The sequence below is a fragment of the Amphiura filiformis genome, chromosome 18, assembly GCF_039555335.1.
Source record: "Amphiura filiformis chromosome 18, Afil_fr2py, whole genome shotgun sequence".
Classification (NCBI taxonomy): Eukaryota; Metazoa; Echinodermata; class Ophiuroidea; order Amphilepidida; family Amphiuridae; genus Amphiura; species Amphiura filiformis.
The window spans coordinates 56,432,580-56,455,346 of NC_092645.1; the positions used below are offsets into that span (position 1 = coordinate 56,432,580).

General features: G+C 34.4%; 1 protein-coding gene across 1 annotated transcript; it reads left to right on the forward strand.

Annotated features, from left to right (window-relative positions):
* The first annotated feature begins 4,450 nt into the window (after positions 1–4,450).
* LOC140139240 (uncharacterized) lies at positions 4,451–15,308 on the forward strand. Its single transcript, XM_072161020.1, has 7 exons — positions 4,451–4,493; positions 4,837–5,103; positions 5,929–6,054; positions 6,853–6,975; positions 9,366–9,572; positions 11,277–11,540; positions 15,156–15,308. Exons 1-7 carry the CDS (start codon positions 4,451–4,453, stop codon positions 15,167–15,169), a joined length of 1,044 nt encoding a protein of 347 aa, XP_072017121.1. The 3' UTR covers positions 15,170–15,308.
* Positions 15,309–22,767: the final 7,459 nt, after the last annotated feature.

Here is a 22,767-nt window from a genome sequence, read left to right on the forward strand (position 1 = left end):
ATTTAGTCGGCCAATCCGATTCGCTAATTCATGTATACGTTATCTAGGCACGGGAAGGAAACATATATTTATTTCATTTTACTTCATTATCATTAATTCGGGTCAAATTCAGAATTTTTATCATTTTAGGAAAATTAAAATCGAAATCTTAGAATATTACTATAGTTCTCTTGAAACAAACGTGAAATAGCCTAAACGTGTGAATTTCGAGTTATATAAAGGTCATGAAAATTGTTTGGGTCAAAACGAGTTAAGGCCCTGGAAATATTTTAAAACGATTTATATGAAAAAACCGCTGAAACAATAACTTTATTAAATGGTTTCAAAATGTTATTGAAAATAAACTGTTTGGTAAATGTTTTTGTAAAATATTGTGTTCAAATTTAATTTGATTAACTTTATATAACCCAACAAACCATTGTGAAATAAATAAACATATTCAATTAAGAGAAAAACGTGTACATGTATACTTTCTGGTTTTGGTTTGTTGTATATGCTTACTTTCTTTACCTTCCTCCACAGAAGGTATTACTATGCATTGGTTCGCCTTAAGTTCGGTAATGACGTTGGTCGTATTTTGCTGCTCACCATAGAGAGATTGCGAAATTTACGTGAAACGTGACACGGGAACGCGAACGGCAAGCTACATTAGTCGAAAATCGGTCACTATGCCCTCTAGAGGGTGAAATCTATTGTGAATTGGTCAATCGTGGAATTACCGTAAGGCGATTACGTTGCGGTTGGTAGCAAAAAATGACGTTCCAAAGTGACAAAAAAACGCATTATAAAATGCAGAAAACTGTTATGTTTATCACGTTATGAGACGAATCAAAGTATCCTAATAGAACAAGTAGAGTCCGACATGTAATAAAATCCATTTTGGGGGTAAAATTTGATCTCGTATAGACAAGAAGAAGTGAACAAATTTCGATTTTTTTCGACGCGAATTCGAACGGGCAGATTGCCTATTCATTTGTGTGCGGTATAATTGTCTGTTTGGGACGGGGAACAGAAGTTCGTGCAACGCTATTTTTCGCCTTGCTTTTTCATTGTGCATTAAACAGCTGTCAAAGTGTTTTGCTTATGGATACTATTCAGCAAACTCCAAAATGTTTTTAAAACATGATAATGCATACATGTTTTTGGTTTTAGTTAAAACGTTTTGATAACATATCGATGTATGTTTACATAAGTGGACCTTTTGTGAATGAAGGGCTTATTTTCAACGTTTTTACAGAAAAAAGTGGACCTTTTCATTCGGATTTGCATTTTGTCATAATAATGTGAATCAATTTATCACTGTCAAACACGAGAGGGCGCTAGACCATTAAAACAGCGGTCGGACACCGGTGTTCAATACTATTTTATCTCCAGCCTTTATGGGCTTTATTGACACAGGCAATTACCTCTATTGAAATAAGCTGATTGGTACTTCAGAGTTAACAATGAAGTCAGATTACAGTAAACTTACTGAATCCCTTGCGTTTTCGTATCTGAACAATAGAGTTACGGAAACTGAAAAGATAAAAAGACCCTTAGGGTCTTTTTATCTTTCAGTTTCCGTAGGTCTTTGTTCAGATACGAAACGCAAGGGATTCAGTGTTACTGTAATCTGATTTCATTGTTAACTCTGAAGTACCAATCAGCTTATTTCAATAGAGGTGATTGCTTATGTCAATAAAATCGGGAGAGCAAGGTTATGTTAACACCAGTGTTTTTAATGGCCTAGCGCCCTCTTGGTAAATTGATCTACATTGATTTGACAAAATGCATGCCAATCCGAATGACAAAGTCCACTTTTTTCTGTAAAAACGTTGCAAATAAGCCCTAAAATCACAAAAGGTCCGCTTATGAGCCTGTCGAACCCCAAAGCACTTGTGCATGGCCACATGGTGTCGCCCTTCCATCAATGTCTATCTCCCTATTTTGCTTCCTCCTGCCCCCCCCTGATCAGTCTCCCACCTCCCTCCCCAGTCCCTACTCTCTCCTCTCGAGTTCTTCTCTTTCTAGTCTTTCAGTCTCTCCCTCTCCTCACTTTCTTCCTCACCCTCCCACTCTCACTTGTTCAGTTTCAAGTATTTCCCTCCTTCTCCATCCGTTGCGAAATTTATCAGTATGATCCATGACTGAAAATAAGCTCTGCAAAAATAACATTTAAAATAAACCCGAGCCTTACATGTAGACCCAGCCAATTATCAGATTAGCTTACCATTGGTACGAATGAATAGAATACATTATCTTTGCTCCAGTGCAATTCTTTTCAATATAAAACATGATTACCAAATCACCACTTGTACGCGCCTCATTGGGAGATATTTGACTATTTTAGACGCTCGTTTCATCGCCAATATGAAAAACTTGTGCTTATAACTTGGCAATATGGTTAGTATATATTTCAATGCAAGACTATTTTTAGGAGCCACTTACGTCTAGGCGTAAGTGCATATACACCAAACACAAGTCAATTGAAGCCGTACAATTTACCGTGAATTTAGGACCGTAAAATTTAGACTCTTCTTTTGTCTAGATTAGCACCCAACCGCACATCTCAAGATTTTATGTAAAAATCAATATAACTTACCAAAACGAAAACTGAAATTCACGAGCTTCAAATTTTCAGTAACTAACAAAAGGCTAGAATAAAAGATTGGTCACACCTGGGAGACTACCACTTCAGAATAACAATGACTTACAAAAACTATTACGGTTACGGAAACAGAAACTGAAAAGATAAAACGACGGTTAGAGTATTATAGATACAGCCAGTCGTATTTGCATATCAATACGGAGGAAAGTAGTTCGATGAAAGAAGATAATCTTCTCTGGTTCGATGCACTCAAGGCGAATCAATGGGTGCTTCCTATTACCTTTAGATTATTTGTCTCAGCATAGCGCCATCATGATTGCAATTGCGTTTACACGTAGTCTCAGGGTAGTCTTGGTTCAGACTCTATGCGGCTATCACGAACATACTAGGAACGACGAGCGTTAGGACCGACACAAACTGGCTGTGTAGGAGGCTAGTTTGGATGTGAACGGGACTATGACGTTCTACCGCAAAATGCAGAAATCCGTAACCCGTATGGCGTTTGCAGTGAACGCCTCTCCGCAATCTCTCTAATATTGAGTCACACACGTCAAGAGCGAACACGCAGGCGTACAAGGCGGTTTGTAGGCATGCTTGAAGCAGGTGGTGAACGGCGTGCATTCTCTAAATTCAATAAATTTCCTTTGTCAACCGTGTAATTGAATGGGATTATTTTGAAATTTTAAAACGCTTAAAATATCACAAACCTATGTTGATAAATAATATCAATACAAGCTAAAACCGTTGGGGTTCAATAATGAACCCCACAAAACTAACCTTCTTCAAATTAATTAAATTTGATTATTACTGGGAGCCGCTGTGACGGTTTTATGTTAGGCTCCGATCACTCAGTGTGCAAATTGAACGGCGCGTACCAGTGATCAAGGCAGCTGCGAAATTCAGTCCCGATTTAGATCCGTGTTCCGATTGTATGGAAAGTGCCATACGGCTGAGCAGTTTTGCCGGCTCTCTCTATCATGCCACTCGTCGCCTGGCTTGAAGTAAACCGACTAATAGTTCTTATTTTCCCCCGTATATTGCGTCCACTGGCATCTGTCATATAAGTCGTGCATGCATCGTTTACGCGAGCAAGACGCGTAGTTACGAACTTTTAAGAGGGAAACTTTGAGGAAAATGACCAAAAATGGGCTAAAAATACTAAAAAGGCCAAAAAATCTGGGGTGGGGTGTTAGCGGGTGGCTTCTCACAGTATATTCCTCAATATGAATCTATAATACCGTCTAATATTGGGAAAATATTAGACATTTTATATATAGGATTAATTTCATCGTTTCATTAGATATTATACAACATGATGCATGTAGTTCTCTTTCAATTTAATATTATATTAAAATATAACCTTTAGATGTTTACAAAATTTACCATAGCAACATATCACAATAAGAGCGAGAAGTCTTGTGATTATCATATACCTGAATGCAGAAGACAGAACTTAATTAAATAGTTGCAACAATTTCCATCACGATGTGTAATAAAAGGGACAATAAACAATAAAAGAGCGAGAGAGTGTAAAAGAGAGTGACTGAAGAAAGAGAATAGAACAGAGGGAGATAATAGAGTGAGAGTTACTTGTTGCTAAACATCTGAACATCCAATCAGGATCCACCACATGTTCAGAATCAATTTCATCATTTTAGTCGTAACGACATAGTCGAAGCTAAGGAGGTATAGTTATAGGAACACCTTTACATTTGGCAACTTCTTTATATTATTTCGAAAAATAGACTTATAATTCGGATTTCCAGATTGCCTACGTTTTTGCACAAGGGATTCTTGAACATAGAAAATACAATTTTGAAATATTCGAGAATTTTGAAAATATCGGAACGAACTTAAAGTAAAATGCTTCTTGGTCGTAAGATGCCAACCTTGTTTACAGCCATCGGTGAGTAAATTTTGTTTAATTCTCAAAATTGTATGATGCATGTGACATTTCTACTCAATTTATTTTGAAAGTTACAGCTATTTTAATATTTGATATTTTTGGGCAAAAATGAAAAAAATCACGAAAAACACATTTTTAACCCTAAATAACTCCTAAATGTGCCAAGTAAAACGTGGGAACTTTTTGGATATCAATTCAGACATATCTAAAATTACTGTTGATTTGTTGTGTTTTCATGTAGTGCCCAAGAAGGGTCTACAAAAGTGGGAAACTAAGGGCCGTAGAGATACATACCCCATATTGTTGGTGTTATTATTGCTTTCTAATGCTGGTTTTTTTTCAGTATTTGGCCTGCTGTTATTTTCATGTGACGCATTTGTATGCTACATTGGCAAGCAACGATACCCCAGCAATGGGTATGAACTACGCTGGGTGTTACCATATACAAGTGCTGAGAGGTGTACCTGTGACAAGATATTGTTCGGAGGATCGAATGTCGACTCAATGGAAGGATGGAAAGAATATTTATATATAGATGAACCATTTCAGTTCGTCAACAATGATAACCCAGCAAGTTTGAAAAAATTACTGGATTGTGATATAATTAACGGTAGGCCTAAGTTTGAATCACTTTGTACATACATGCACCCATTACACTTATAGCCTTGACGACCCAGCTTGACATCAGGGGTGACACTAAATTTACGGCTCATGATTCAAAATTGTGCACCAAAAAGTGATCATTCTTCAAAAAATTGACCTTTTTTTAAATGTCCTTTTTGAAAAATATGATCTTATTTCATACAGAATTTACTTTAGTATAAACTGGTATGACCAATGATCGTTTACTTATTTCATAGAGTTTTTGTACAGCTATTGCTGAATATACTTTGAATACTGACAACTGTGATGTAAATGCTGAATTGTTTTACCTGAAAAATTATGACTTATTTCCTAAATTTTGTACAGAAAAAGACGAATGCACTTTAGGTACTGATAACTGTGACGCAAATGCAGCTTGCACCAATACCGTTGGGTCCTTTACATGTGCATGTAATGACGGTTACAGTGGAGATGGAGTAACATGCACAGGTAAGTCTATTTTACCATAATTATCACCATTCTTTTTATTTCTTATAATTATCACCTAAACGCGAGTCAAGCTATTTTTGGAAATGATGCATTTCTATCAAAATTTCCAACTACGGATGATTTAAGTTTTCAAAACAAATTCGTTTCAGTACCAATACTTTGTGATGCGATCAATAAACAATAATACATTAAGCTGCAAAGCAAAGTCATTTAATTCAAGAGTTATTGGGTTTTATTGTATCATATTTTAGTGTAGAAGAAGCTTTTTTACCTGCCTATTGATTATAGTCAAAACCTATGTTTTACCTGAAAAATTATGACTTATTTCCTAAATTTTGTACAGAAAAAGACGAATGTACTTTGAGTACTGATATTAACTGTGACGCAAATGCAGCTTGCACTAATACCGTTGGTTCCTTTACATGTGCATGTAATGACGGTTACAGTGGAGATGGAGTAACATGCACAGGTAAGTCTATTTTACCATAATTATCACCATTCTTTTTATTTCTTATAATTATCACCTAAACGCGAGTCAAGCTATTTTTGGAAATGATGCATTTCTATCAGAATTTTCAACTATGGTTGGTTTAAGTTTCAAAGCAAAATTGCTTCAGTGCCAATATTTGTGATTTGATCAATAGAAAATGATACACTATTTTGCCAAGCAAAGCCAATTTATTGATGTGTTATTAAGTTTTCATTACATCATATCACAGAGTAAAAGAAACATTTTAACTTTTCCTTTGACCATACTCAAAATCTATGATTGTCACATAATAAGCGAGTCAAACAATATTTTGCAAATGGTGTATTCCGCTATCAAAATCTGTGCTTTGCCTAATATCTGACTTATTTCATATATTTTGTACAGAGAATGGTAAATATACTTTGAGTACTTTTAACTGTGACACAAATACTGCTTGCACCAATACCGTTTTGTATTTATAGTTTTCAATTTGCAAATATTAATGTGTCTTCATTGCTTTTGAAAGTTATTAAGATAAAATCTATTTAGTTTACTACCGAAATTTCACATCAATTACAAAATATAATGAATGTCTGAAAACACGCAAAACGCAATACCCTAATGTTATACATGGGCTTAAGTACAAGTTAATACACCATGAGTGCTCATCTTAAGGGTTGACAAAGGCATGTAGAGTTTTTAAACACTACAACACACATACGGAAGCGTTATTTACTTGGAAATATTCATGGGTATTGATGACTAAAAGTCTGTATTTTCTTCGTTATATTTGTACAGACATTGCTGAGTGTGTTTTGGATACTGATAACTGTGACGCAAATGCTACTTGCACCAATACCATTGGTTCCTTCACATGTACATGTAATACCGGTTACAGTGGAGATGGAGTAACATGCACAGGTTAGTCTATTTTGTACAATATCACCATATATGAGTTTTTAGAATCCTTGTTTTAAATACTGGCCCGTTTCAGTTAACATAAAAGAATATGTTACTTTTTTGAGAAATTATGTTATTTATATCCCGGGAGAGGAATACTTTTATGATAGTGTAGAAATAATGACAACACTCCCTAAACGAGTTTTTTTTAAGCTCTATTCGTGTAACTTGCACATCTCTCATTCGTTTTATGGTCACGCAAGTGGGTCAAACCCGATCAATCGGTAGTCGCATACATTGAATTATAATTTTCACGAATGCTTTACAGGGTGGGGTATGAACGTTTGGACAGTATTTATTGTGGGACATTAGAGCACATCAGACATATCGAATTGCATTTTGAAAACGAAGAATGTCCGTCTGATATCAAATAATTTTGATTTTTTGAAATTCGCATTGTAATACACATTTTATGGCAAATGATTAAAAATTGATATTTTTGATAATATTTAACAGTACTCGAAGTAAACTTTATAAATCTGATGATTTATATTTAAAGTGTATGTAGGTGGGATGAAAAGCCGACGATCAATTGAAAATTTTGACCTTTCCTATTGAAGATACGGATTTTTTCCCAAAAAACACCAAATAGAATTAGGTCTTTTGGGAAAAAAATCCATATCTTCAATATGAAAGGTCAAAATTTTCAATTGATCGTCGGCTTTTCCTCACAGCTACATACACTTTAAGAATATATCATTAGATTTATAAAAATTTACTTCGAGGACTGTTATATACCAAAAATGTTAAAAATATCAAATTTTACTAATTTGTCATAAAATTTGTATTATATCGTGAATTTCAAAAATGAAAATTATTTGATATCAGAAAGACATTCTTCGTATTCAGAATGCAATTCGATATGTCTGATGTGCTCTCATGTCCCACAAAAATACTGTCAAAACGCTCATTCCAGATCCCTTAATTTCCATTGTTAATTTCGTTTGTATAAGGCCAATAAAAAAATTGTTTGCTTGTCCATAGATCACTTTCAGAAGTTTGGTCGGTCGGTCGGTCGGAAATTTATTTTTTTCATCTCAAATGAATTCATATTTATCATGAGATGCATGTACAAAACTGAACTATTTATGGGACAAGAATGACCAAAACAATTCATTCTTGAATTGCATATATTCAGTAACTAGTTTTATCTTTATCACTGACGACCAGGTGGCCCATAAGGACATAATCATTCTCTGAAAATGATGACCCGTGGTAATAAAGGGGCATTAATTTTATAGTCAAAGGTCATAAAAGGTAATTTTGAAAATCAATGAGAGGAAAATGAGAGTTTCATTTATTATTGAAATCATACACACAGCCGAATTTTTACCCACAATAGGTAAAGATGGGGAATATACGTACTGTGTCATTAAGGGATCTAGAATGAGCGTTTATTGCGTTTCGATAGTATTTTTTGAGGGACATGAGAGCACCTCAGACCTATCGAATTGCATTCTGAATACGAAGCATGTCTTTCTGATATCAAATAATTTTCTTTTTTTGAAAATCACAATATAATACAAATTTTATGACAAATTATAAAAATTTAATATTTTTCAAAGTTTTGACATATAACAGTCCTCGAAGTAAATTATATAAATCTAATGATATATTCTTAAAGTGTTGTATGTAGCTGGGAGGAAAAGCCGACGGTCAATTGAACATTTTGACCTTTCATATTGAAGATATGGATTTTTTTCCAAAAAAGACCTTTTTTTTGTTGGTATTTTGGGAAAAAAATCCATATCTCCAATACGAAAGGTCAAAATGTTCAATTGATCGTCGGCTTTTCATCCCACCTACATACACTTTAAGTATAAATCATCAGATTTGTAAAGTTTACTTCGAGTACTGTTAAATATCAAAAATATCAATTTTAATGATTTGCCATAAAATGTGTATTAAATTGCGAATTTCAAAAATCAAAATTATTTGATATCAGAAGGACATTCTTCGTATTCAGAATGCAATTCGATATGTCTGATGTGCTCTAATGTCCCAAAATAAATACTGTCCAAACGTTCATACCCCAGCCCTTAAAGTAGTAAAAACATGCGTACCTTTAACATCGCAAAACTACCCTGCAGGATTAAAAAAAACGACGTTGATTTTTTTAAGAAAACAAAAATATGCTTAATTTTTTATAAAGTTGCTTGACGTTTTTAAATTGATCCATACATTTATTTTAAATCCATCATGACATAGAACTTTTTGAGATATGGATAATTGTAATTCACTTGTAAAGACTTCATTATGAAGAAATACTATTAATGTAAAAACTTATCATCATTAATGAAACATTAATTTTTGAAATATGTGTTTTAACATAATAATTCATTTCCATGCAGTCCAATGTCATACTTACAGTACGAATAATTACGGATCTAATAGGGTGCAGAACACGAACTTCGAATACCCTTGGCCACAACTTCCTGCTGGTACCACACGATTCACCGTATTTATCCAAGGAAACATGGATGCTTACATCATTTTGTCACCTGCAAATAATGGAATGTCTGATGATAATCCCAATGATGTCGGCATTCCCAAGATTGGTAAGTTTGTTCTTTGGTATGAATGAACAATGTTGATTTTAACCTTTTTTGGTCCGGTGGGTATTGCCGTGTGCACCCTTATAATAGTAACAGGGGAGCGGCCAAGATTGACTGAATTTTGACGTCGTCATTGCCGTAGTCGGGGATGCCATGGCCGCCCCACTTTTTGAGCAATTTGTTATGTTTTTCTTTATATCTTTATTTCAATTTGAGCAATTTGGCCGTCTCACATTTGTGGTGGCCGCCCCACATTTTTCAACCTTGCTACGGCCCCGGCATTGGTTTAACACGTAAACACGAAAATGTCTCAAATAATTCCAAAAGTGTATGTATGTTATCAAGCACTATTTTATCCGTCTAAATCCGTTGAGGTTCGACAGTGAACCTCATTGTAAGTACTGTTTTTTAAAATTTTGTGTATGAATAACGCACGATATGTTATTATAAAAAAATTCCCCCATGTGCACCAAGGAAAGCCAAGTGGGTAAAAGCATATTATATATTCATTATATTCTATATTCATTATATTGTACACTGATACTTCCTTATGTTAAAGCCATATTATAACATTTCTGTAAAAATAGATTAGTATTTATTTTCCATAAAATATTAGGTTTTACTGTCAGATATGTCCCCTTTTAATTTTGAGCCGAACAAGTGAGGTAAAGCATAAAAAATTGGAATTTACTACTAGCGTCCATGCATGTTACCCCCGCGGTTGTAATACGGTACGATCCTCTGGGTGTGCATGGTATGTGTGTATGTAACACGCACGCCGTGTACGTACTGTGCATACGTGTTCGACTAATATTTCCATCGTAATAATAAAACGCCGATTCCATCGTTTTATTCAAAATCTCGGATTTTGACAAAACTACAGCACCTAAAGTCTTGATTTTTGCAGAGTATCTTTATTGACTAAAGTACATTACAATCGGGTAAAAAATGGTCCCAGAACACACTTAGATAGCAATGGCCAAAATCAAATGTTTTGAAGTAAAAAATCCCAAGAGTACCCGAGCCTGCGCTCTAATTCATGAATTGGATAGTCAAATTAGCAGGCTTGGGCTAGCTACAACCCTGATACTCGCAAAATTATTCCCACTGCGCTGCACATTCACAAAAATTACTAATATCGTTTGCGACTGGGTTTTGAAACTAGGGAGTATGTTATTTATGAGACGTCTCTGAAATATGATACTGTTATGTAACATGACGCTTCAAGAGAATTTGATATCAGAGACGTCCGTGAATTATTAGTGCCCTCGAACTGATATAGCGTCTTTCTCGCCACGCCGAGCAGCAAGCTTTACCCACCGTGGACCGGTATTACATGTATAAAGTCTTTGTCGTATCAGGCGGCGAGTGGCATGATGGTCGGAGAGAGCTGGCAAAACCGCTAGGCCGTATGGCATTTTCCATACACTCGGTTAGTTTTGTGGGGTTCATTATCGAACCCCAATGGTTTTAGCTTGTATTTATATTATTTATAATAGGCCTATTTGTTTGTGATATTTCAAGCGTTTTTTCAAAATAATCCCATTCAATTACACTGTTGACGATGGAAATTTATTGAATTTAGAGAATGCACGGCGCATACCACCTGTGTCGTATCATGGTCCCGGCCTGTGAAACATCGGGCGTTACCATGGTTACGGATGATCTGCAAATTATTCTTTCTATATATTTTGTTCTTATCATTAGTAATCGGAGGATCGGGTAATCAGATCTCGGGATTCCTGTGCAACTCAAACAATGACTGGCAACGATTTCCTACACCCGCCATTCTTAGTCCAACCGAGGAAAAGGAATTTTTCATTCGATTTGTCGACAGCAACCTGGAAATAGGTGTAGCTGGGGAGGCGCCATTCATGAGTGTAAGCTACAGTAACTGTGATGTGAATGTCAAGTACGTTGGCATAGCAACTGGTTATGGTGGCAAAGCTGAATGGAGATATTGTGAACATGGTAAGAAGACTTTATTTTACACAAATACATCCCTACAGCCCCTCACGTGTGATTGATTCAATCTTCGTCACAGTTGATAATCTTTACAATGTCGCAAAATGTGCCTTGGTTACTCTTGGCTGCCAGGGATTGTGTTCCCTTGTTTTCATTGAAGGGCAAGATGCTTGGATTAATGATGTAACCAGGACAAATCTAAGGAACATTCAACACTAGCTGGATACATAATTATATTTAGGTGAAATCGATTCTGAAAGATCGATTAAAAGTAATAATTAAATCAGTCTCTTTAGCTTCTATTTCATAAATCAGCTGTTTTGATAATAACACCCATAACGCTAGTGTTACGAGTCGTAATCATGGTAATGACTCAAGGCCAAAATCTTTGCGCAGTACTCCAAACACTTAACTCCTTGTGCCGTTCTCCAAACATTTAACTCCTTGCGCAGTTCTCCAAACACTTAACTCCTTGCGCCGTTCTCCAAACACTTAAGACCTTGCGCAGAAGACAATCTCCAAAAAATGGTGTTTCTTTCACCAATCACTCTCTTTCTCCAGGAAACAGGCTTCTTTCTGCACTGCTCCACTTTATTGACAGATGTGTTGTTTTATAAACCAGACTCCAGCAAGTCTTTCATACACTCAAAATCTCCTTCGTTACTGTATTAAAATAGCTCATTATTGGCTATGTACACTGGTTTAAATGTACCTCTTTTATTTCTGTATTATTAGAAATGAAGTACTGAGTTGGCCATTTTGACAGTTGCAATTTAAAAAGGTGAAAACAAAACGGATATTCTGACAAAACTATAATAGACCCACAAAATGGGGAATATCTTTCTTTAGCGAACTAAATTATTAGAAAATTTTATACCTAATTTAATACCATGATTTTTTAAAAGTATATCTAAGTACGATGTTTTATCCGACATTACTGAAAAAAATAAAATGCATAACATTTAACATTCATGGTCAGTAGCATTCTTAGTGTATATGCACTGGACCTGGTCGAATTCGATGTAAAAATGAACCAAATTGTGAACTTTTTACCTTATAATTAATTTTCTTAGCTAAATGAAAAGCATTCACATTCAAATATCAGACAAAAATAATGCTTGATAATACTGTCTTGTTTGTAAGTCCTGTTGTTAAACTTGTTACTAGCCGTACTGACTCAAGATCACCTTTTACCCAAATTGACTCGAATGCACAACACAAATACACTGTTTGATTAAGCTAACAAAATCTAAGTCTTTAATTGAAAGTAAGATATGATTGGTACAATATATGACAACAAATGCACATACAGAAATTACACAATCACAATAATATCCCATAACATCACTTCCTGAAGATGTCATCTTCACTTTACAATCTCAGTTTTTTTCCAAATATTCCATATTAGATATGATTCAATTATTGAACTGAAGGCCTAAAGAAAATAACATCACTGCTCTTCTCCATCTGACTCATTAGCTCAGTAGGCAGAGCATCGGTCCGAAGGTCCCAGGTTCAAATCCTGGATGGTCAGTAAAATCTTTTCACTGGCTGTCATTTATGTATGTGAAGACTTGTGTTAAAAACATTTCTCAGATGATTCAATTTGTTTTGCTTAATTTGAGAGGGGAATTCCTCCAAAATGTCATCGCTCGTGCAATTTTGTAAACAAAGATAAATAATCAAATTAAATTACTCAGGGCACATCACAAACTTAGGTGTGAGCATTTTTCTTTTTAGCTTTTCAAAGTGTTTAAGTGTTAAACGGCCATGCTACGATCGCATGTATGTCGAATGTGTAAAGGATCAAAATCACCACTACTTTTATTTTTATTTCTAGTCCGGACATAATCACCATGTGGTTTAGAATGTGTTATGTTTTAATCAGCTTACACTGAACTGAGCATCCTTTCTTTTCGACCTCATGAACATAAAATGTATAACATTTATGATCAAAGCCATACTGAGGCCAGGGATATGAGACCTGCTGAGGCTCTCATTGTGTATCATGTGTATACAACTGTGCCATTGCCATTACCAATATAAAACTACATTCACATTAAGAAGTCCGCACTTATGTAAAACGTAAAACCCCCGTCTTGTTATGACAATTTGATTGACAATGTCGTGTGCAGAATCTTGTTAGTTCCTGATTTTGATTTAAACTTTTGATCCAAACACAAGGAAATAATTAGTTCCTATTTGATACTAAATTTGCGACCAAACACTCTAAACGTTGCAAATTAAAAACGGACCACGCGGACCTGTAGAGCGGGCGAATGGTAGAGCGCGACCGTTGACGTAGCCCGAAACAACCGCTAGGACATATCGATCGCATCATGCCCCTAGTATTTATCAGTAAGCATTGTAACAGAGGATGATTTAAGCACTTCCCACCACGCCACTGTGTTGACTTGCGGTTAGCACAGCTGTGTGAGTGAACATGACACCACTGCACGCACATTGCCTTGACGGGCATGGTTAAAATTTGAATTTGGACTGATATATTTACAATAAAAACGCATTCACAATGCTGGTCGATTTCACATTTTATGTTACCTACAGAAGGTGTGAATTATCCTTCATGCATACATCACTTTAGATCTGAAATCGACTAAGTAATAATGACACACGCACAATTCTTAAACAACATCTATTGCACAGAATTCAATGGGATTTGAAAAGTAAAGTGGCAGTTGAAACTCTGGTGATAACACGTTTGCAGTGCATGATGGGGCTTCCTTAAATCATCCTCTGGCATTGTAACAATTCAACAAGAGCGTACTTTGGATAGTCGACAAGGGTCCATCGTGGGCAAGCAATCTTGACCACATTGCCACGCTAAGCAATTTCGACCGCGTGTGTCGTTTTGATATGCAACTTTTGAAAATGCACCAAATTTCATATACTGGTATCAATCTTTGTCAATTTAGAGAGTTTGGTAGCAAAGTTGGTATCAATATGAGCTAACAAGATTCTGCACACGACCTTATCAATTAAATTGTCATAACACTATCAGTTTTTGGTGTAGGACGGGTTACATATTTGCGGAATTTGAGCAGTTTAGTAGTTTTAATTTAGTAGGAAGCTTTTTTAACGGCTACTAACAACACGTATAAAGAATGATGTCTATTCGACGCACCAAGATATGTCACTAAAGTACTTTTAATTTAGTAGGAAGCTTTTCTAACTGCTATTAACAACACGTATAAAGAATAATGTCTATTAGACGCACCAAGATATGTCACTAAGATATTAAATTGACAAGAAAATTTAGAGAGTTTGGTAGCAAAGTTGGTATCAATATGAGCTAACAAGATTCTGCACACGACCTTATCAATTGAATTTTCATAACACTATCAGTTTTTGGTGTAGGACGGGTTACATAAGTGCGGAATTTCTTTATGTGAGCAGTTTAGTAGTTTTAATTTAGTAGGAAGCTTTTTTAACGGCTACTAACAACACGTATGTCTATAATGTCTATTCGATGCACCAAGATATGTCACTAAGATATTAAATTGACAAGAAAACTTGTTTGAAAACAATTGATATATCTTTAAAAATTGTTATACCTTTCTCTTATTAACCATAATTCTGTTAATTTGCTATGGTTTGCTGCAGAATCATGCTGCTAATTTTGATGCACAGTCACGCCTGTTTCGAGTCACCACACTGTGAGATTATCCAGATTATTCTACTGCAAGCCAGATGCCGAGTGAGAATAAAAATACATACTGATCACTAAGTGTGTCTGTTAACCCTATAACTACGGAGCCGAATTTTGTATCACGGACTACGAAGGGGAGGCCCCCCCCCCCCCATTTGCAATTCTAAACGTCATAATGTGAGGGCGCTAATCCAAATTTGTGCAGTTCTGACTAAAATAGGCAAATTTGATTTCCGGCTAAAAATTCTACAAAAATACGATTTTCACTGAATTTTCTCCTCAATATCAAATTGGGAATGACTATTTTAACCTAACTGACAGCCACCCCCCCCCCCCACAAGTGTTTATGAACCGGTCCTAAAGCAGTGATTTTTATGCTCATGTAATCTTGTACCATATTATGTACTACTTGAAAATAACATAAAATTGACCAGAACAATCTGAATAGATATTGGGTCTAATTAAAGCCATATTGTAACTTTTGCAGAAGAGGACGCCCTTAATATTTTTCAAAAATTCTGTTTTGACACGATTGTAATGTAAATATCCTGCAAAATCAAGGCTCTAAGTATTGTAGTTGTGACAAAATCAAGACTATGAATAAAACGACGGAGTATGTCGTTTGATTATTACGATCGAAATAGAGAAATGGTAAAATATGTCTTTTTACGGGTTAAGTCTCAGAAATGCATTAATTAGTAAAAACGAATTATTCGCGCAGGGCTTACAAAAATATAATTTTTTGAATGTAACATAGTAAAGGAATCTAAATATAAACAGAGATGTGGAGAAAATCACAAAAAAACTCGTGTTTTGCCCCACTTTATGCTACAAAATATTCAAAATATAAGGCTGATATAGATATTATATAAACAGACCCAAGCTCGGAAAACCTATTACCCATGGTTCAACAAACACTGTCCGTATAAGTCAACAAAAGTAAAACCTTTGATGAAAAGTAAAAGGTGATAGGACATTGTTTTCACATAATAAAACAAACAACAATCACATATCTTACTATAACAGATTACCAAAACCAAAATTTCCAGAGGACTCTCTGCAGTAATTTCCTGCTTCACACTTGTCCGAAAAGTCCACTGCAGACTTCTCAACAATATTTACTTTGGCAATGAAGACAGGCCTACTTACCATCCACTCCGTTAGGAATCTGCCCTATTCCCCTTGCCAGAATTTTGAATCTTTTATAGCAGACGACACTGAAGCAGTGGCGGGGACCTCCCCCCCCCCTTGGATGGTGGCCGTCACGATATTTAAGATTTTTAGGCCTTTTGTACTTTGTAGCCCTTTTTTTGACAATTTTTATCAATGTTTTGCACCTTAAAATGTGTCTTGGCCCAACCCCTTTGACCACCATCTGAAAAAGTGCTGGCCTTTTAACTGCAAGAAGACCAAATGTAATCCCCTTTAAGGATAACTGCGTACTTTTGACGTATCCCTCAACCTCCTTCTTAGAGTGACCGAAAGTGTGACACATTCACTACATTTCCACTATCTCTGGTTTCTTGTTTTATATCAAATACAAATTCCCATTCTTAACTTTAATTTTTTAATCAAGTACATTACCCCATGTCCCAAAATTGTCTACTTTCCAAATATTTCACAACGCAGGAAGGGAGTGTTCAGAAATACTTTGGTGGGGGGGGGGGCTGGAAAAAAGGGAGGGGGCCCAAAAAAGTTTTGAACCTTAAAAGGGGGGGACCAAAAAGTTTTAGGTGGTAGGAAAGGGGGGTTAAAAAGTTTTCCGCTTTAAAACCCAAAATTTTGGCGCACTTCGCGCGCATTGACACCCTCTATATCACTTTTAACATGGGCAACTTTGGGTTTTCAGTGCTCTTGTTTGACAAAATTATGGCACTTAGTCAGTGTACACATATTAATATAACATTAAAGATGATCTGCAACATCTGGGTTGGTCTAAGAAATACTGGCACTTTTTATCATAGAATCTCTTCAAAGTACGCTACAAACATGATTACCAATCTGATCAAAATACAACTAATTCAAGAAAATATTGTAAATAAATTGGATTTCTTTCCACGTAAACTGCACACTTAAGTTCAGTTTACTATTTCTCATTGCAAAATTAATTTGTACACAGGCCCATGGGTAGATTTACCACAGGGCAGAGTGGGCACATGCCCAGGTGCCACGGTCTTTGGGGGCCAAAACTGATACCTGTGTACATTTGCGTGACCAAATTAATCTCATATTTTAGCATTTTAGCTTTTTGCATAAATTAAGTTCCAATTTTAACATTATTTGACATTTCAAGCTCCAATATGGCCAAATTTTTAGCGCGCATTTGTACTATCATAATAGCCACAGATCCAAATTATGCTGATGTGCCTATGAACCTCCAAATAAATCCTCTATTTCATTTATCCCTATTAAATCAGATAAACACCCTGATTTGGGACAAATCTAAATTAAGTATAAAATGAAAATTTCCTTGTGCTTGTATTTCATGCGCAATTGTCCAAAACATTTGCCTCCCTCAATTACATGTGACCCATATACCACACCACTGGAAACAACACATAAGTTGAGTATAATGTTTGTTATGCGATAATGGGGGGGTCAAAAAGTTTTGTCTGTCAAAAGAGGGGGGGCAAAAAAGTTTAGCGGTCCATCGAGGGGGGGGGTCAAAAAAGTTTTCGGGCGAAAAATTTGAGGAAGACCAGCCCCCCCTACCAAAGTATTAATGAACACTCCCTAATGAATAGGGAATTCCCATATTAAGAGTTTGTCCCTGTGATCTGGAAATTCTCAAGTACAAGAATAAACGTTTGCCTTATGTCGTAGCAAACAAAAAAGGAAGTTCCCCTCTTGTGTGATTGATTGGGAATGTTGTCACAGATAAAACTGAACACAAACAATTGTTTTTGTATTTTTTTAAATATATAAACTGGTTGTTTTAACCCACGTGTGTTTATATTTATATTTCGTGACCCTTTTCATTTCTAAAAGTGTATACTTTAATTAGCTCTATTTCTTGGGTGAATATGAAAGAACTTACATATCTTTTATTCAACGTATTTCTGAAACTTGAGGTGAACAATAACAACTTGAACTTTCATGAAATATGGATTTTTTTTAGATAAAATGCTTTCATAAAATACAAACAAGCAGTTTTCCACGTTAAGTCAATATAAGAAAAACATTTTACCAATATTATTTAATTAATGTCACATATTTTTGGGATTTTGTGGATTATATTAATGTTCCATGATTTGTTTACATAAAGTTGAAATAAAACAAACATAAAACGTCAGCTTTCAAAAACTTTTGTCGTATGCGCTAGGCATTGTATCGTTGTTGTTTTTATTTGAAAGAGATATGATGAGATATGTTAAAAATTAGCTATTAAAGAACGGAATTATAAACATGTAAAAAAGACAAATTAAGACAATATTGAACATTAAAAGCTATCCACCTGGGACACAAGCAATTCATTTGTTTCTTGGCCTCATGAAATAAATAAAAATGTAGCGTAAATATTAATTGTCTAATGTTTTAAATATAAAGTTAAAATCTATAACAACAAAAATATGAATAATTGATCAAACCTTTAGAAATCTCATTATAAGTCTATTTGTATATAAATTAGATATAAGAGTGGATATTCATACGTAGTGGTAGATAAAATGATTAAAGAGTTTAACTTCAACTCTGCACTATTTTTCGCTCACCTGGAACGTTTTCACTAATTCGACTATAGCGTCTTCAGCAGATGGTGATGCTGTGATGATATCTTGTCAGTGAGAGATATCCCGATTGTAGACAAGATATCATCACAGCATCACCATCTGCTGAAGACGCTAGTCGAACTAGTGAAAACGTTCCAGGTGAGCGAGAAATAGTGCAGTGTTGAGTTAAACTCTTTAATCATAGATATAAGTTACAATGTAAATATGTACATAATGCGATGGTTTTTACAAACAAGTAATACTGTGCAAAAGGGAAATGTCACCCCAAAATGGTATGCCGTCATACAGAAATTGTATAACGCACATTATCTGCATGGAATTTGTTTCTGAAAACCATGAAAGAAAAAGTTAAATAAAATAAATAAAGAAAATAAATGATTTGTAGGTTTCTTTTCTTTTGAGTGTTTATGATATGTTGAGAATGTTTAGTCACATTCTTTCTGCACATTGGTGTTATAGTAATACTGTGGAATACCCATTAAAGAGCCATAATGAATTTTCCTTTTTTTAAAACAAAAAGATGAAATAATATTAGTTACAACCATTATAACTGCCAGATTTCTGACAATTTTAAGTCAAATAAAATAATGAGTTGAAATGAAAGAAAACATCTTGGAAGTTAAACGCTGTATGGGGAATTTAAAGTCGTAATTACGAAATGAATTCAAAACTGCTCTGTTGTTCTACAAACCTAACGAAATCGGCTGATTCAAATTCGGTGTAAGTTAGGATAATGTGTAAATATGCCACAAAATAAGGCTTGAAACAAATAAAACAATTTTATTTTCTAAAAGAGATCATACATTTATATGACTTTAATTTCTCAACCCCTACATGTATTAAGCTAAAACTTGTTTTTGTCTTGTTGCAATTGGTCAAAAAGTAATATCGTGAGTCAAAGCTAGTTTTGTCCACTTAAAGGCCCATTCAGTGATTTGCTCATCCGGACGATCGTAAAAATCGTCAAAATTCAGTTTTTGGTACCTTTCTCATTGTCATAGATGTGCTAACATAGCCTGCGAGTGGTTTAGCCAAAAGCCATGTATTTAAGACAACATCCCAGCAAACACAAAACGTTTTCGACATCATTCGCAAAAAGTTATAAAAGGTTGTCAGAAAACGATTAAATGTCGGGTTATATAAAGGGTATATTAAGAGTATAAAACGTTTTCATAACCTTAAAAACATTTTTGATAATCTACTGCTCAGCAAACAAAAATGTTTTACAGAAAACGTTTAAATGTCGGGTTATATAAAGGATATAAAAACGTTTTAATAACATTCCAAAAACATTCTTGAAAACTTGATACAAAACATTGTAAACAGAATGTTATTTTGGGGTTGAAAAAATATTTTGCGCAAAATGTTTGCCCAAAATATTTACAATAACGTTTTAAAAACGTTTTCTTGACTTTTATATAACCCGACATTTAAATGTTATTAAAAAGTTTTGAAAAAAACATTTTAAGAACATTTCTGTGTTTGCTGGGTTCAAATATTTTAACATAATGTTATTTTTAAAAGTATTACTTTGGCAAAAAACAAAACAAAGAAAACAGCAGTATTAAGTTATACTTAAAAGTATTGACAAAATATTTGGCAAAAATGTTTGCAAAAATAGTTTTAAATAACATTTTTTGAAAACATTTAAAAAATATTGTTGTAGTGTGTTTTCATACAAAACGTTTTAAAACGTTATCATGACCTTTATATAACCCGACATTTTAATGTTATTAAAACGTTTTACCAAAACCAAAAGCCAAAATATAACTTATTTAAAACGTTTTTAAAACGTTTTTGTGTTTAAGGATAAGACATTTTTTACACGAATCTGTAATTTAGATACTGACAATATCTAAATTAGCTACATGTATTTGAATGGGGCTTCAACTTCGTCAGTACTGCTGTTTTCTTTGTTTTGTTTTTTGCCAAATTTGTCATTTCAAAAATACCAAATGACAATTTAAATGACTTATCCTTCACTTTTAAGCAAATTATAATTTTTTTCGCACTTGCGCTGCGATCATTGAACTGGTCTTTAAGTTTATTTGTACACAGTACACTGCAGAAACAGTGTCTACAGAAAAATGTCCTATTTCTGTAATACATTTGTAAACAGGTTTAAGCCTCACAGACCAATTAAAAATTGTAAGCATGAATACAGATGTCAAATTATCTGACATAATTTTTCGTGTATTCCTAACCATGCAGATGTCAATTTTGCCATGACTCTATTTGGGATGAGCATGAAAAATTAATTAAAATGGGATATGAACAAGCCCAGTATTGGTTCAGTGGTTCTTGAGTATGCTCTTGATATAAAACATTTTAGCAATGTATGAATGTTGAAACAAATAAAACAGATACAGCGCTCTGACTTGGTACACTCCCAGCAAACACAAAACGTTTTCGACATCATTCGCAAAAGGTTATAAAAGGTTGTCAGAAAACGTTTAAATGTCGGGTTATATAAAGGGTATATTAATGGTATAAAACGTTTTCATAACATTAAATAACATTTGTTGGTAATTTACTGCACAGCAAACACAAATGTTTTACAGAAAACATTTAAATGTCGGGTTATATAAAGGTTATGAAAACGTTTTAATAACTTTCCAAAAACATTTTTGAAAACTTGGTAGAAATCATTCTAAACAGAATGTCATTTTGGGGTTGAAAAAATATTTTGCCAAAAACGTTTGTCCAAAATATTTACAATAACGTTTTTAAAATGTTTTCACGACCTTTATATAACCCGACATTTAAATGTTATTAAAACGTTTTGTAAAAAACATTTTAAGAACATTTCTTTGTTTGCTGGGTGCAAATATTTTAACATAATGTTATTTAAGTGTTGACAAAATATTTGGCCAAAAATGTTTGCAAAAATAGTTTACAATGACATTTCGAAAACATTTTTAAAATATTGTTGTAGTGTGTTTTCATACAAAACGTTTTAAAACGATTTCATGACCTTTATATAACCCGACATTTTAATGTTATTAAAACGTTTTTACCTAAACCAAAACCCAAAATATAACTTATTTAAAACGTTTTAAAAACGTTTTTGTGTTTGCTGGGCTGATAGCACTTGAGCATTATGTTGTTACATGTACATAAACGGTTCCAAAAATATAAGTTCCCCCTAAGACATTTTGATATAAATCAAAGAACTACTTGATCAATTATCTTGTTTTAAAGTTTGGAACATAGACTGTTTAGTTTATATGCATCAAGTGATTGGGTTTTTGTTCTTATCTTGTATCATCTTCACTGAGAAATACATCCATATGTGGAATTTTCGGCCCAAAAAAGTTGCACTTCTCTTCGTCTTTCACGTAAACCAAATTAATCAACAAGAAATATTTATAGGTATTTTTTGTTTTCTATCAAAATAATTTAGGTTAAGATATTCATGATTTAATGTTCACGCATTTCAAACATGTTTCATGGGTCAGTGAGAAATCATGCAGCCATTTATGAAATTTCATGCATAAACAACAGTTGCACTTTCCTTTTTGGGGGGTTTTCTATGCTTTTTCTTTTTCAATCTAATTAAATTTATTAGGAAGAAAAAACAGTAGCATCAATGATAAATCTTGTGTTCAGTTATAGTTATAATTATATTTAGGCACATGCATATTTGCCTACATAGAGTTAAAGAGAGCCCTCAAGGATTATTTTCAGACTTTCTGGCTGGATGGGTTTTCATCTCTAGAGGGGGCTATTATTGATTCTCAGCAGTCGTCATCAGGTGATGAGCTAATTTGCATATCACCTGGCGGAAAATTTTAAAGTGCCACATGTACACATGTGGCATCTTCATTGGGCAGGTGGC

Excerpts from the sequence above, each read along its gene's own strand:
- LOC140139240 (XM_072161020.1), top strand. The coding sequence starts at position 4,451 with ATGCTTCTTGGTCGTAAGATGCCAACCTTGTTTACAGCCATCG. Across the intron at positions 4,494-4,836 it reads AACCTTGTTTACAGCCATCG|TATTTGGCCTGCTGTTATTT; the intron begins GTGAGTAAATTT and ends GTTTTTTTTCAG. Across the intron at positions 5,104-5,928 it reads GGATTGTGATATAATTAACG|AAAAAGACGAATGTACTTTG; the intron begins GTAGGCCTAAGT and ends AATTTTGTACAG.